The sequence below is a fragment of the Pteropus alecto genome, unplaced genomic scaffold, assembly GCF_000325575.1.
Source record: "Pteropus alecto unplaced genomic scaffold, ASM32557v1 scaffold3, whole genome shotgun sequence".
Classification (NCBI taxonomy): domain Eukaryota; kingdom Metazoa; phylum Chordata; class Mammalia; order Chiroptera; family Pteropodidae; genus Pteropus; species Pteropus alecto.
In genome coordinates, this window is record NW_006442484.1 from 67,701,327 (window position 1) to 67,714,962 (window position 13,636).

Consider the following 13,636-nt stretch of genomic DNA (forward strand, 5'->3'; position numbering starts at 1 on the left):
GTGGCATCTGGAACTTGCATAGTTACCTTTGTTAACCAGTAGGACTGATTCTAACTAAGATTTTTTTTGCGATGTTATTTTCAGCTAAACTAGTTCCAGTGGGGTATGGAATTAAAAAACTTCAGATACAGTGTGTAGTAGAAGACGATAAAGTTGGAACAGATATGCTGGAGGAGCAGATCACTGCTTTTGAGGACTATGTGCAGTCCATGGACGTGGCTGCTTTCAACAAGATCTGAAATCCATCATGGATCATTACTCTTAAATAAAAGCTTGAAAGACAGCCCTTGGCTCTTGACTCTTTAATAGGAGGGTGGAACAGCTGACCCTTGAACAATTCGGTGGCAGGGGTGAGGGTGGGGGACACTAGGGGTTCCCCCTGTAAATGCAGCTGAAAATCTATGTTTAAAAACTTAAGTTCCTAGGTATCTACATGGATTTGGTTCCAGGATTCTACGTGGATGCTCGAGTTCCTTACATGAAGTATAAAACCATGCATTCAACCCTCTAATACAGATGCAAAACCTGGGGATATGGAGGGCCAACTATATATATATTTTAAAAATCTGTATAAGTGGACCCACATAGTACAAACATGTTCAAGGGTCAACTGTGTTCTGTTTTTAGAAGTTCAGTGAATGTAATTCACAATATAAATTTGAGTCAGCATTCTTATTAAACACAGCCCAAAAAAAAAGAGGAAAGTACCTGTTACAAAAATAACAGGTGTTTAGTAGGTTTTACAAGCTAATAGAAATGGACTTAGTAAAATTACTGTACCCATTAGTGCTGACGTCAGTAATGCATGATGGTAGCACTTTTACCACAATATTGCAAGTTTTCATATTTGTCTTGTTCTTAAATCTGGGAGCTAAACTTAAAATTTTGGATGAAGAAATTAGCCCTCTAGGTTTACAATGGTTCAGACCTTGAGCTTTGCAAGGAGTTACTATCCGAGCTGATTTTCTTCAGTGGAAATGTTGGGACTTGTACATTAAAGACTCGAGAAATGAGTCAATACAAAGTGTATAGAATGGTAACCAGGCACATAGTGGCTGTCAACAGTATTTGCTGGGTGGTTAAACATTTAGAGATAAAAGGAATTAAATGCTGAGACAGACAATTGATAGATGGGTGACAAAATAATTTGTTCTAGCATTTTCAAGTTGGGGGTTACTTACGATTGAAAAGTTGCACAATTTCAAATGTTAACTGTTGAAGTGGAATGTGCAATGTTACTAAAGGACACAACCCAGAGAAGGAGTCCCAGAATTTCTCATGAATTATAACCAGTTGTCTAAGCAGATTGTGCAAGTTTAAAATAATGCCTCATAGTATACTGTTAAAGGAGAACTTGGGAAGTGTTGGCAATGTGTTTGGAGTAGCATTGTGTCCTGGAAGGGAGATTACATAGGTAATGGATTCCCAGGCTGTGGTTCATCAGCCTGGATTGGGTGTGGAGGTGGGTGGGGACCAAGCGAGACTTTGTACTCGTTTGGAAATTTGAACCTTTTGGGGTCGAAAGACTTCGATACTGAGGTAGTGCTGCAGGTAAAAGAGATGAAAGCCGCACGTTAAATAATAGTCAAAGTCCTGGTAACAGTAGCATCTTAGTTTGGGTTATACATAACATTTGACTTTTTTTCTTGACAGTAGTTTTTATAAAAGCTTGGAAATTGCTGACCTCTAAAGGTCTTATTTTGTGGTCTTTGCAGACCAGAGATTAAATGATTTGTTTGAGGTCGAAATTTTCCTAGCAGAAGCAGACAATGCTGCTTTTTTTCCCTTCTCAATGTGATTTTCTTTATATGTAACTATCTTGAATGTGGGAAATTGTTTAAATGCTAAAGAAACCTTATGTAATCGGATATGTACGTACTGATGAATAAAATCACCCTCACTAAGCAATTTAGTCCAACAGACCCTGTCTAATTTCAGTAGAAAATTCCAGGGTGTCAGTATCATGAAAGCCAGCAGAGGGCAGCACTTCATTTTCTGGAGAACCTGCCTGTGGATTCTGGAAACGCTGCTTTGAAAAGAGATGTAGTAACTAGTGAATAGCAGCCAAAAATAATTCACAATCACTGACATGTTAAAGGGATTGCGTACTAAATAGCTTGGCCAAAATGTTAAGGATTAACAAATGTTAATAATAAACTCATGATTAAAAATTTGGTTAAAAGTAAAAGTTAAAAAATTGGAATGGTCAGTTCAGACCACAGCTGTCCTGTAAATCTTAAAAAGATAATATAATGGTTTGGAAGTCCTCCTTGAAGTCTCACTGGTGGTCAGACTCATTGTCTAGAGTTGGGGAATGAATGTCATTTTATGACTTAAAAAAAAGATAAAATGATGAAGCATGTGACTTTAAAATCTTGACTCCACGGCCTTGAATAAAAAATATGTTTAATAGTATCTTCTTTATTTTAAAAAATAGATAATACATTAACAGTTAAAAATTCAAGAGGTTATACAGTGAAATCTCCCCATCCCCCAGGCCTCCGTTCACCTCCATAAAAACAACCAATATCACCAGAGTCTTAGGTCTTTCCAGAACTAGTCTAAACATACACATAGGCTAACTGCAGCATGCAACGTAAAATGCATTTTGCCTTTTGCCCATTGAAATAGTCTTGGATATATTAGAGATGATCTATATCTTGGATATTCCCTATCAGTACATAAAAGTTTTATTTTTTAGCAGTTACATAATCCATTGTCTCATTTAACCACGCCGTTTATTGGATCTTTAGGTTGTTTTCAATTTTTTGCTATTATGAGCAGTACTCACATTTGCATAGGAGCTGTTTTTGAAACAATATACTCAGAAGGCATAGGTAGGTAGGTATATACAGTGGCTTTGGAGTAGAAGACAAAAAATTAGAGACCATCTTTTGCACACCGCTCAAGTGATTATAACAACCGAAACCTTGTTTATTTTTCATATTCAGCATCCCCAACAAAAGGCTGGACACTGGGAATTCAAAATGATTCATTCAGTGAAAATATAAAGAGTTAAGAAAATTACTATATGAAGGTGGTTTAAACACACATGAAGTATAAAAGTCATTTTGTGATTAAGCAAGTAATCCAAAACTTCAGAATTGAGGACAGCTTGTTAGAGAAATCAGGGCTTAAACTGGATAGACCTTGATCAGTTTGTTAGAATGTTCTGGGAGGGTGTAAAAGGTAGAATGATAAAGGCAGGAATGAGAATAGACTTTTAGAAGGCAATTCAACCAGTTTGGCTGGAATTTGCAGTGACTGTGACTAGGTAGGGTGGGGCCAGTTTGTAGAAGCATTTGAATTATATGCTGGCTCATTCAATGAGGGCAGTGGGGAGCCTCGAAGGTTCCAAACCAGACAAGGACAAAATAAAGGCAGGGCTCTAATCTGGAGATGGTGTAGTTGGAAGCAGGTAAATGAAAGGATTGTTATAATCCTAATATAAATGAAAATGAATAAATTATCGCATATATATTCAGTGAAATATATTACAAGCTCAACATAATTTTAAAAAATAATGGAACCTATAGCAACATAGTAAGTCAACATTTTGATTTACTATCAAAAGTAAGCTTCTAGATAAAGACAAATACAAAAAGTTGCATTAGTGTTTTGAGACATACGTATATATATTTTTCCAAACAAATACAATTTGGCAATGGCAACTATTTTCCTTAGAATAAAAAAGTAGGAAAAAAAAAAATTGCATGCCTCATGTACATCGTCTAATTTGAACTCTATTATAAGCCTAAGAGATAAAAAATGCAGATACTGTTAATCACCATTTATAGATGAGACTGGACTCTGAAAGATAACTTGCCCGATTTTTCACCCAGTGGGAGAGGAAGAACTCAAACCTAGGTCTTCATAAGCCAGATAAGGTGTTGGTAATAGAATGAGGAAAATTCTTCATCCCTTCATTTAGACAATCCTTTTTCATCAGTGTAACCCTTGCTTCCTACCCTCAATTAGGGAGAATGAAAAGATAATATCACAAGAGTAAACTTAAAAAGGAAGTTGAGACTGATAAACATTCTCTCATTACATACTCTGTATAACAATAGTTCGGTTCAGGAAATGTCCCAAATGGCAATCTGTCCTTTGGCACATTTGGCCTGAAAAGCTTTCAGGAAAGTAAAAATCAAAGGAAGGGGTCCATAGGCTCCTAAATATTCATCCTCAAAAGAACTACTGCCTATATGTAAAAATATTGAAGAACTATGCATTCCTCGTGAAGCCTGACACCAACTTTGAATCTTCTATCTGCACTTTGTCTCTATGAAATGGGACTACTCTTTTTTTCGGAACACAACCCAAGTTTTTCCAGCCTCTGTACATTCGCTCTTGCTGTGCCATCTACCTAAAATAACCTCTTTCCTCACCTGCACTTTGTTAAAATTGTAGCCATTCTTCCAGATGCATGTCAATTACCTCTTTCAGGAAGTCTTTTATCCTTCTCCTTTCTTCCACTTGCAGCCTCCCAGCGCATAATATTCTTTTATAGTACTTATAAACTGTCTTGTTTTCAGGTTCTTTCTGTAGTTCCCTAATTCTTCCTATGAGAGTTTTACGTTCATTCAAGAGCGGGAAGAGAGCTAACATTTACTAAGTCAGAACATGCCAGGAGTTTCATCGAGTAAATGTTATACTACTAGCTATTTTTTGTCAGGCATTTATAGGGCTGAGCGCTGCTTTAAGTGCTCTGGGTAAAGCCCTATCAGTACTTGCATCAACTCATTTCATTTTCACAATAATTTTACGGGGCAGGTAGCTCTGTTGTAACCCCATTGTGCAGATGAATACTGAGGAATACTGAGGTCTAGAAATTTGAATTAATTTTGCCAAGGTCACAGAGCTACGATGTGTTGGAGCCATAATTCAAAGTCAGGTATCCTGCCTCCTGAGGCCCTGGGACTTGCCCTCTATTCCTAAGACCTTCCTTTCTTTGAGGAGGAGGCAGGTCTGTCTTCCTGGGTCTATGCCCTAGTCCCTGAGTGTCTGGGATTCTTTACTCTCCTGCCAATTAGGGACTGAACCCCCTTCCTTCCTCCCCAAGTGGCTGTCGTGCCTGTCCTGCCTCAAATCCCTTGGTGTTTTCAGTTATTCATTCTGCTCTTGGTCATTAGACCTCTAGAGAGCCCCACTAACCTGATTCTAGATGCCAGGGGAGGGGCTTAGGGTCTCCAATCCTGGGTCAGCATGTGTCCCGCGTTATTCCTCGGATCTTCCCTTAAACTGCGTATAAAAATAAAAAATTAATTTCTGTTTCCGCTGGGAAGTGCCTGTACTGGTTGCTATTTTCTACTGGTGGATTCCTGTCATATCCCCACTATCAGCTATTTTAAAAGCCATGAAACTGGAGTTCTTAAGGCTGGAGTCTAAGGCCTCCCTGATATTTTATTTGAAAGCATTTTCTGTAGAAAGGATCCCTAACTTTGATTAGATTTTCAGATTAATTCAAAGTTCCTCTAAGACCTTTGTAGACCTTCCTTAAAGCACTTGTCTTCTTGGAAGCTCCCCTCCTTATGAGTGGACATTGAAACATATTGAAATCCCATATTGAATGTGAGTTTTTATATAATTATTAAATACTTCATTTGACTAGTTGACAAAAAGTACATCTTTTATAGACATAGAATTAGGTATTTATTCATTTTAACTTTTCAAGTTTCTTTTTTGTATCCTAGAGCCAATAATGTTTTTTAAGATCTCAAACATTTTCATAGGCCCTTGGAAAGCTCACAGGCCCTAATGAGATAAATGGCTCAGCATGGGTTTCTAACTCACCTTTGTGAGTTAGAAAGCACTGCCCTGAAATGTAACTTCCAGAACACCACCTGCTCCATTAATTTCTTTCTGCCCTGGGCTGCTTAATCCCCTTCCTGCTCCTCTGCCTTCCTCTATCTCTCACAGCCTTGAGAGTCTCCGTTTGCCCAAACTCAGCGTGAGCCCATGAAGTTCTCTTTTCCACCTTGGATCCTCCAGCTTTTCTCCTGATACTGGGAACCCAGGGAGTGTCCCTGGGTTGACCCCCTCGGGGGTCAAAGGGAACTCAGAATAAAATATCTCAAAACCTGGTGGTGGAGGGGGCAGGGTTAAAGGCTGCGCAAAGGGTTGGGAACTCACAATGAAGCTTTCTCTCTCTGCCTTCCCTTCATCCATACTGGATATGGTAGAAACCAAGAAGTCTGGGAACACAGCCAATAAATGATCTGAGATTAGCATTTCCAAAAACTAAAAGAAGAAATTAAACAAAAAAAGAATATCGATTCAAGAAATAACACAGCTCCCCTCACAATTTTCAAAATAAAATTGAGAAATTATAAAAAACAAATAAATTTTTTGAAAATTGCTGTGAGTAGCAGAGTTTGAATTCATAAAAGATGACGGCAGAGACTTGAGACAGGAGCAGGATCTTTAGGGAACCACGAAGGCAAAGACGTAGATTTCCAGTGTTCCTTTACCTCCGCAATGGATGCCGTCTCTTTCCTCTGAACAATGTGCACTTTCTTTGGCTCTCTTATGGCAATTATTACTGTGTGCCTTGTTATAGGGTTGTTTTTAGGCAAGTTTAATTTCACTTTCTAAACTGTAAATACCTTACGCATCTTGGCATCCCTCACAATATCTATCTACCACGGTTCTTAGATTCTTAGATTTCATCTTACATCTTAGATTCTCATCTTTTGGCTAAAGGGATAAATCACTAGAGGTCAAAATATTATCACAGTCTAAAATGCAACGGATTTATACCTGACTTAAAGGTATGCTTTATTTGGTCTTACACTAGTGTCTATATAAAGATAGTTATAAAAAATAAAAGGTGGAATTATATCAATAAGTTATACATGCTTCCTTATCCTGCAATCATTCTGAGATTGGGCTGACCTATCTTACTATCTGAATGTCAGTGTTTTAAATTTATAGCAATCTTATACATACTTGCACATATCCAGAGTTTCCCCAAAACTCTTATATTTGAATTGATATCATGAAGGATTAAATATGGGAGCATATTCCCATCGAAAGGGAGGGTCTATGACCCCTCCTTGAATCTGAGCTGGCCTGTGACTGCTTTGACCAATGGAAGTGATACTGTGTCAGTGTTGGGCATAGCTGTTAAGAGGACTAAAGCCACCCACCTTGGTCCCTGAGAACCCTAAATAGCCATACAAGAAATCTGGCTACCCTGAGGTGCCATGCTGCAACAGCTGTGTGAACAAAGCGGAGAAAAGAAGGATGGGGTGGGGTGGGGTGGGGGGAGTCGGGGCAGGAGAGGAGAGAAGAGGAAGGAAGAAGAAGGGAGAGGAGAGGAGTGGAGGGAAGAGAGCTGCTCAGCCAGCCACCAGCTGTTGGAAACCTCAGCCATTTGGGTCATCCTAGTCCCTCTGAGGCTCCAGACATTGTAAAGCAGAGAGAGGAACCTCCTTTCTGTGCTTTGTTTGAATTCCTAACTCTCTGAATTGTGAGATATATAGTAATAAACAGTTGTTTTAAGCAACTAGATTTGAGGGCAGTCTACTAAGCAGTAATAGTCGACTGAAACAATGTTTTAAATTACCAGAAAAACAACTATTAGTTTAATTTATAAAGCTATATACAAGGATTGCATGAAATAAAAATAAGTACATATGTTACATTTTAGGATCCATTAGATTACCTGTGCAAAATTAAAGTAAGCTTAAGCAAACTTATTTTACCCTTTTTGAAATGAGTTAGTCATATATTTAATATTAAGATTTAAGACTTTAAAGTATTGTTAAGATTTAAAAAGTACAAACTGATATTGCCTCAATAGCACTGATTAATCCACTATGGTATAATCAGCAAGAATGACACATAATTTAAGTTGCAGGAGGGAAAAAATGAAGCTCTTTCCTAAGTTTTATATCCACAAAATAATGTGATGCCAATAAACTGACCAAAAACAATAAAAAGATATGGTCAGCTCTGTATCTTGGAACCAAATAATCTGAAAGCATTTGCATCTGTTAGGCAATCCACACAAAAGCCTTAAACTGATTTGTGGAAGAGTAGTAAGTAATTTCACTGGGCTGTTTCCAGGAGACACGGGTTCTTGGTTTCAGAGTTCCTGAACTGTTCGCTCGCCGTGCCAGAACAGCTGACTTCCCACAATGTGTACTTTAGTATCTCAGCAACCGAGGCCTGAAAGCGCGCTTGGAACTTCTTACTAATTAGGACATAAAGGATGGGGTTCAGACAACTATTGAGGAATGCTAAGGCCGTGGAGAGGGGGATTCCGGCCTGTAGCACCTGGTGGAAAGAGCTATTGTAGTGAATCGTGAGCTCCCAAATGCTGAACAGGTGATAAGGAGTCCAGCAAACCAAAAAGGCCATGACCACAGCCAGGATGGTCCAGGAATACTTACTGGAGACCAGGATGCTTCGCTTCTTCACCTTGAAGATGAGACACAAGTAGCAAATGCTCATTGTTAGTAAAGGGAAGAGGTACCCCAAAATACATTTCACCCAGGTCAGAACATGGTGCCTCATCAAAGTGATGTCAGGATTATGCTCATGGAAATTGTTATAGCACAGAGTGTGATTATTGAACTCTACAGTGTCCCGGAAGTATAGGGCAGGGCCACCCATCAGAGAAGCCAAAAGCCAAACAAATATAATGACAATCTGGGAGTTCTTTAAGGTTCGGTGCCGATGAGATACGACAGGATGGATCAACTGGATATAGCGGTCCAGGCTGATCACGGTCAGGAATAAAACACTGGCAAACATGTTCAACTGGGCAATGAAGGAATTGGCCTTGCACAACCAGATGCCAAAGGGCCAGTGGAAATTCATGGCCACATAGGAGATATGCAAGGGCAGGAAGAGAAGAAAAATGAAATCTGCAACGGCCAGATTTAGAAACCAGAGAGTGGTAACTGTCTTCTTCCACTTGAAACCCGTGAACCAAATGACAATGGCATTTCCTGGAATACCCAGAACAAATGCTACACAGTATAATGCCAGAGAAACCCAGTGAACAGCGACGAGGGGGACTTGCTCCTCCAACTCAGACTCTGGGGAGTAATATTCCAGGGAATAGGAGTAGTTCTCAAATTCTTCCAATAATGTTTCCTCTAGATCTTCCATGACTTTGCGAAGTGGAGGATGAGGAAATCTATAGAAGTAAATTTAAAAAGAATTTTGAAAAGGACAAGAAATGTTCAGCAAATAAAGAATATAAAGATAAAAATATTTTATCTTATGAGCTAGAAGTAGTACATTTCTTAGTAGTACAGTCTAGATCCAAGTCTTGGGGACATCAGTTTCGCACTGATTTTTCTCAAAGCTGTGAGAGTTCATTTTTGTAAAATATGCAGTAAGTGTTAAGTTAAAATGACTGACTCTACAGGTTTGATTCCTCAGTTCATAGTATTTGAAGGGCTGACTACAGAGAATCTAACATTCAAAAGGTATCTATTAGGTTTTTCCTATGCATTATTTTACAGAAGATGCAAAAAAAAGAAAAAAATTAATACTTACGTGATAATGACTTCAAAATCTCTATTTGTACCCTAACTTCTTAAGCTCTCTATTTGTACCTTAACTTCTTAAGCTCCAGATATAGAGTTCCAACTATTTCCTTGACCGATCCATCTGGATGTCACAGGAAAGCACTAGAGATTTTTATTCACTGTATTTCACCCTTGGATGTTTTGATTCTGTGTTTATAAATGCAAACATGTTCATCAGTATTATATTAATGTGGAAGGCTTTTCAATCAAAAGGTATCTTTTAGAGTAAACTTGACTATAGCTGTTTAATTTCTCCATTAATTGCCTATAGAGTGCAGTTAAGTTTTATTCAAATTTTTATTTTACTGAAATTCCTTTGTTTTGAATTGATTTAATTATTTTCTACATTTACACCAAAGAATTGATTTACTAATCAGTTTTACTACTTATTTTTGTCCATACCAAATTTTATTTATTATGATTTCACCCAAATTAAGTTTTCTTTTGTGGTCCCCCTATCAAGGACAGTTTTCCTGAGTTAAGACTTAAAGGTCTATTTCAATCAACACAAAGTTTACTGGGCGCAATTTTAGCTTTATCAATTTTATTTTGTGTTATTCCTTATTGTTAGTATTTCAAATTAAATAGAAAAAAGATTATAGTTATATTCATTTCATGGAGTTACAATCATTAATGGGGCAAATGTATAAGATTTGGGGTTTTAGTAGGGTTAGAATAAAGAGGTGAAAACATCTCATGTTGCTCACAGGCAAATCACACTCAGTCATCTAACACTGAATTCATCATCCTACCTAAAATTGCTTGAGGAAATCTGGCAGGGCATAATTAAAAAACAAATTAAATTCACCAGCATCCTCCAAACCCCACACTCAGCCAGCTTCTCTTTATTTTTCAATATTCGGCTCAAACGTTTCTTGGAAACATTTTCTGACATTAGCTTCTCCCGATTATGATAATAACTTTTGTTGTAGGTAAGTACTATTATTATTTGCATTTACAAGAAAGGACACTGAAGCTTGGAGAAGCTCGGCGACTTGTCTAGGATCACACAACCTAAGCTCAGATGTGTCGGACCCAGAGCCTGAGCTCTTAAGCACCAAGACAATCCCCTCTTCTGTCATACTGCTCTTATTGTACCTAATACATTATATGGTCATTGATTTATCTTTAATTTCTGCTCTACCAAACTATGACCTCCTTGAAAACAATGACCATCACCTCTGTACCTTACAGTGCCTCGTACAAGTCTTAACATGACATAGTTGCCTAACATATGCTTAATAAATGATTGGCTCTGCCATGAATTCTGTTTAGAACTGAATGTAATTTTAAAGTCTCAGGAGAGAGTCTGTGAGTTAACGCCTAAGTCAGTGTGGCTGCCAGACTCTCTCTGACTTTGACCCACAGCTATATCCCCAGGTTCTTGACTTCTTCCTTGATATCAAGTCCTCTCCTTCATGTGTCATATTTGAATAAGCAAGAATTGGCTTCTTTCTTGCTGCCGTATTCTTTCAGGTCTGGGATCCTACTCTGCTCTCTCCATTCTTTCTGATGGCTGGCCCTTCGCAGTGTCAAATCCTTTCCAGCCTAGTCTCCAACTCCCAGTCTTAGTTTTCTGCCTATGTACTAGGACACATTTACCTTTCTGGTGCCTATGATCTGTTCTTTTAGGCTATTAGTAATTTTGCAGCCAAATGGCCTGAGTGGTGGTCTAAATCACCTTACCAAACTCTAAGCAGTGAAGAGAGGGAACTTCAATTCATTCCTCAAGAATAGCAAAGCCCATGGAAGACCCCCTAATTGCACACACCACTATTCTCACAAAAAGTCAGGGGCCTCCCACTTCCAATGTCATTACTGACCCTACTGAGCCATAATGATCACAGGAGCTGTCGAAGGATGCCAACCCCCTCATTTCCCAGTTCGCTTGGGGGATGGGGAGGTACCTTGAGGATGAGCGATCTATCTGAACAGAATCTCTTCAAACAGAAAACTGTAGCCAAGAGATTACTAATCCCTCTGAAAGCAGATAAGTTGATAAGATGCAAGGACCAGTTCACGCTTGGAGAAGGATCTTCAAGAGGAGCTCAATGGCGCCCAGCTGACTCCTTCATGGGAAATCTAAGCTAGGAATTCCCTTACTGCTTAGTGCAGATGTTTTTCTGTGGTGGTGATGGTGAGGCGTCAGGGTGGGGTGGAGAAAAGAGGGAGAAGTGAGGCAGAATTCAGCACTTGTCCTTCCCAGACACAGTTAACTCTTGAGGGCATAATCTTTAATGATTACACCTTATTTACGTATTACTTTACAGTTTACAGGCATCTCCAGATTTAATTAAGTTTCCAAACCTTACTTAGACTTACCCAAAATCTAGAGACTAATTGTATTAGTTTCCTAGGGCTGCTATAACATAATACCCTAAATAACATAACAAATTTATTATCTCAAAGTCTGGAGAAATTTGAAATTAAGTTCTAGGCAGGATTGCTTCCTTCTAAAGGCTGTGAGGAAGAATCTGTTCTATGCCTCTCGCCTAGATTCTGGTAGTTCGTTGGCAAACTTTGGCACTCTTTGGCTTGTACATGCATCACCCTCATATCTGTCTTCATCTTCACATGATGTTTTCCCTGTGTGCATATACCTATGTCCAAATTTCCCTTATTTATAGGGACACCAGTCATACTGGATTAAGATCCACCCTAATGACATCATTTTAACTTGATGACCTCTGCAAAGACCTTATTTCTGAATGAGGTCACATCGCGAGGTACTGGGAGTTAAGACTTCAACACATCCTTTTGGGGGGCCGCAATTCAATCCATAACATTTACCCAGAGCTAGCAACTGCCATTCCTGAATCCTGATCACCTACTCATTCAGAAAATATTTAGCAAGTGCCCATTTGTTAGGCAGTATTCTAACTGATTGGGATTCTTCACTAAATAAGACAACTATGTCTTCTCTCTGAGATTTTAGAATCTAGAGGGAGGAGATATATAGTAAAAAGCAAACAATAAAAAGGCAAATTACATGACACGTTAAAATGTGGTAAGTGCTATAGAAAATTGAGGAAGAGCGAACAGGGTAAAGGAAATGGGGGAGCTGATTTTCACTTTCAGTGAGGTGGCCAGAGAAGGGCTCACTGAGAAAATGACAACAGCAAAGACTTGAACAAGGTCGAGGAGTTAGTCATGTGGATATTTTCAGGCAAGTGTTCAAGGCAGAGGAAACAGTCTATAGCCATGCCACCCTGAACAAGCCTGATCCCGTCTGATCTAGAAAGCTAAGCAGGGTCGGGCCTGGTTAGTACTTGGATGGGAGACCACCTAGGAAGACTAGGTGCTGTAGGCATAAAAAAAAAAAACCAGAGGAAACGCCAGTGCATTTAAGGAACACCCTTTTTAACCATGGATACTGAATATGACATTGCTCTTTTGGAATTGACTATGCTGGGCTGGTAAAACTTCTGCTTTATAAGAAAATGAGGGGCAGATCTTGAGTTGCGATGATACTGGACCTCTACTTTAACTTTTAGCAGAGTTAAACGTTTCCTGCCCTTTATCTCATAATTTAAATGTCCCCGGGGCATGTGGCTTTAATGGGTGCAGTAGTCCAGGTCCAGAGACAGTAGGATTTGGGTGAACTGAAGAGCAGTGGACTTGCTTTCAGTGAACGGCGGCTACTCAGTTCTAGCCAATTGTTTCCATGTGGGAAATGAGCACTTAGTTTCACCAGAGTTTTTGAAGAATGGCTGGATATTTATATTTTTAATGTGAAAAGTTTCCAACTTTTCAATTACTGTTTTAAAACAAAATAGCTGTGGACCACATTCAGCCCATCTGCAAGTATATGACCCCTGGGACAGGCAAACTCTGGAAAACTCTGAGCTTTTCAATAGTGACGGAGGAAACGGTACATTGAAACGGAAATAGATACTCTGAGTTGGCCTCTGTGAACGACTTGCCCCTTGATTCCAGGGAGGCAATCATAAGATTAATGCTACTCAGAGGCCTCTCCAGAGACCCTCACTTTAACCTTCCCCCAACTGATACAGGAGATTGACTATAAGAGTTGGGACAACTCTTTTTTTTCCCCAGGAAAAAAAAAAATGCCACGGACAAGTTCCTAACTT

At 39.0% G+C, this 13,636-nt stretch overlaps 1 protein-coding gene and 1 pseudogene across 1 annotated transcript in view; one reads left to right on the plus strand and one right to left on the minus strand.

Moving 5' to 3' along the window:
- Nucleotides 1-7,765: 7,765 nt before the first annotated feature.
- Nucleotides 7,766-13,636, minus strand: part of GPR1 (G protein-coupled receptor 1) — a 42,368-nt gene continuing 36,497 nt past the window's right edge. Inside the window, exon 3 of the mRNA XM_006921384.2 lies at nucleotides 7,766-9,148. Coding sequence (XP_006921446.1) covers nucleotides 8,053-9,120 — 1,068 coding nt within the window. The 5' untranslated portion in view covers nucleotides 9,121-9,148 and the 3' untranslated portion in view covers nucleotides 7,766-8,052. The remainder of the gene's footprint in view (nucleotides 9,149-13,636) is intronic.
- LOC112470480 lies at nucleotides 12,737-12,855 on the plus strand (annotated as a pseudogene).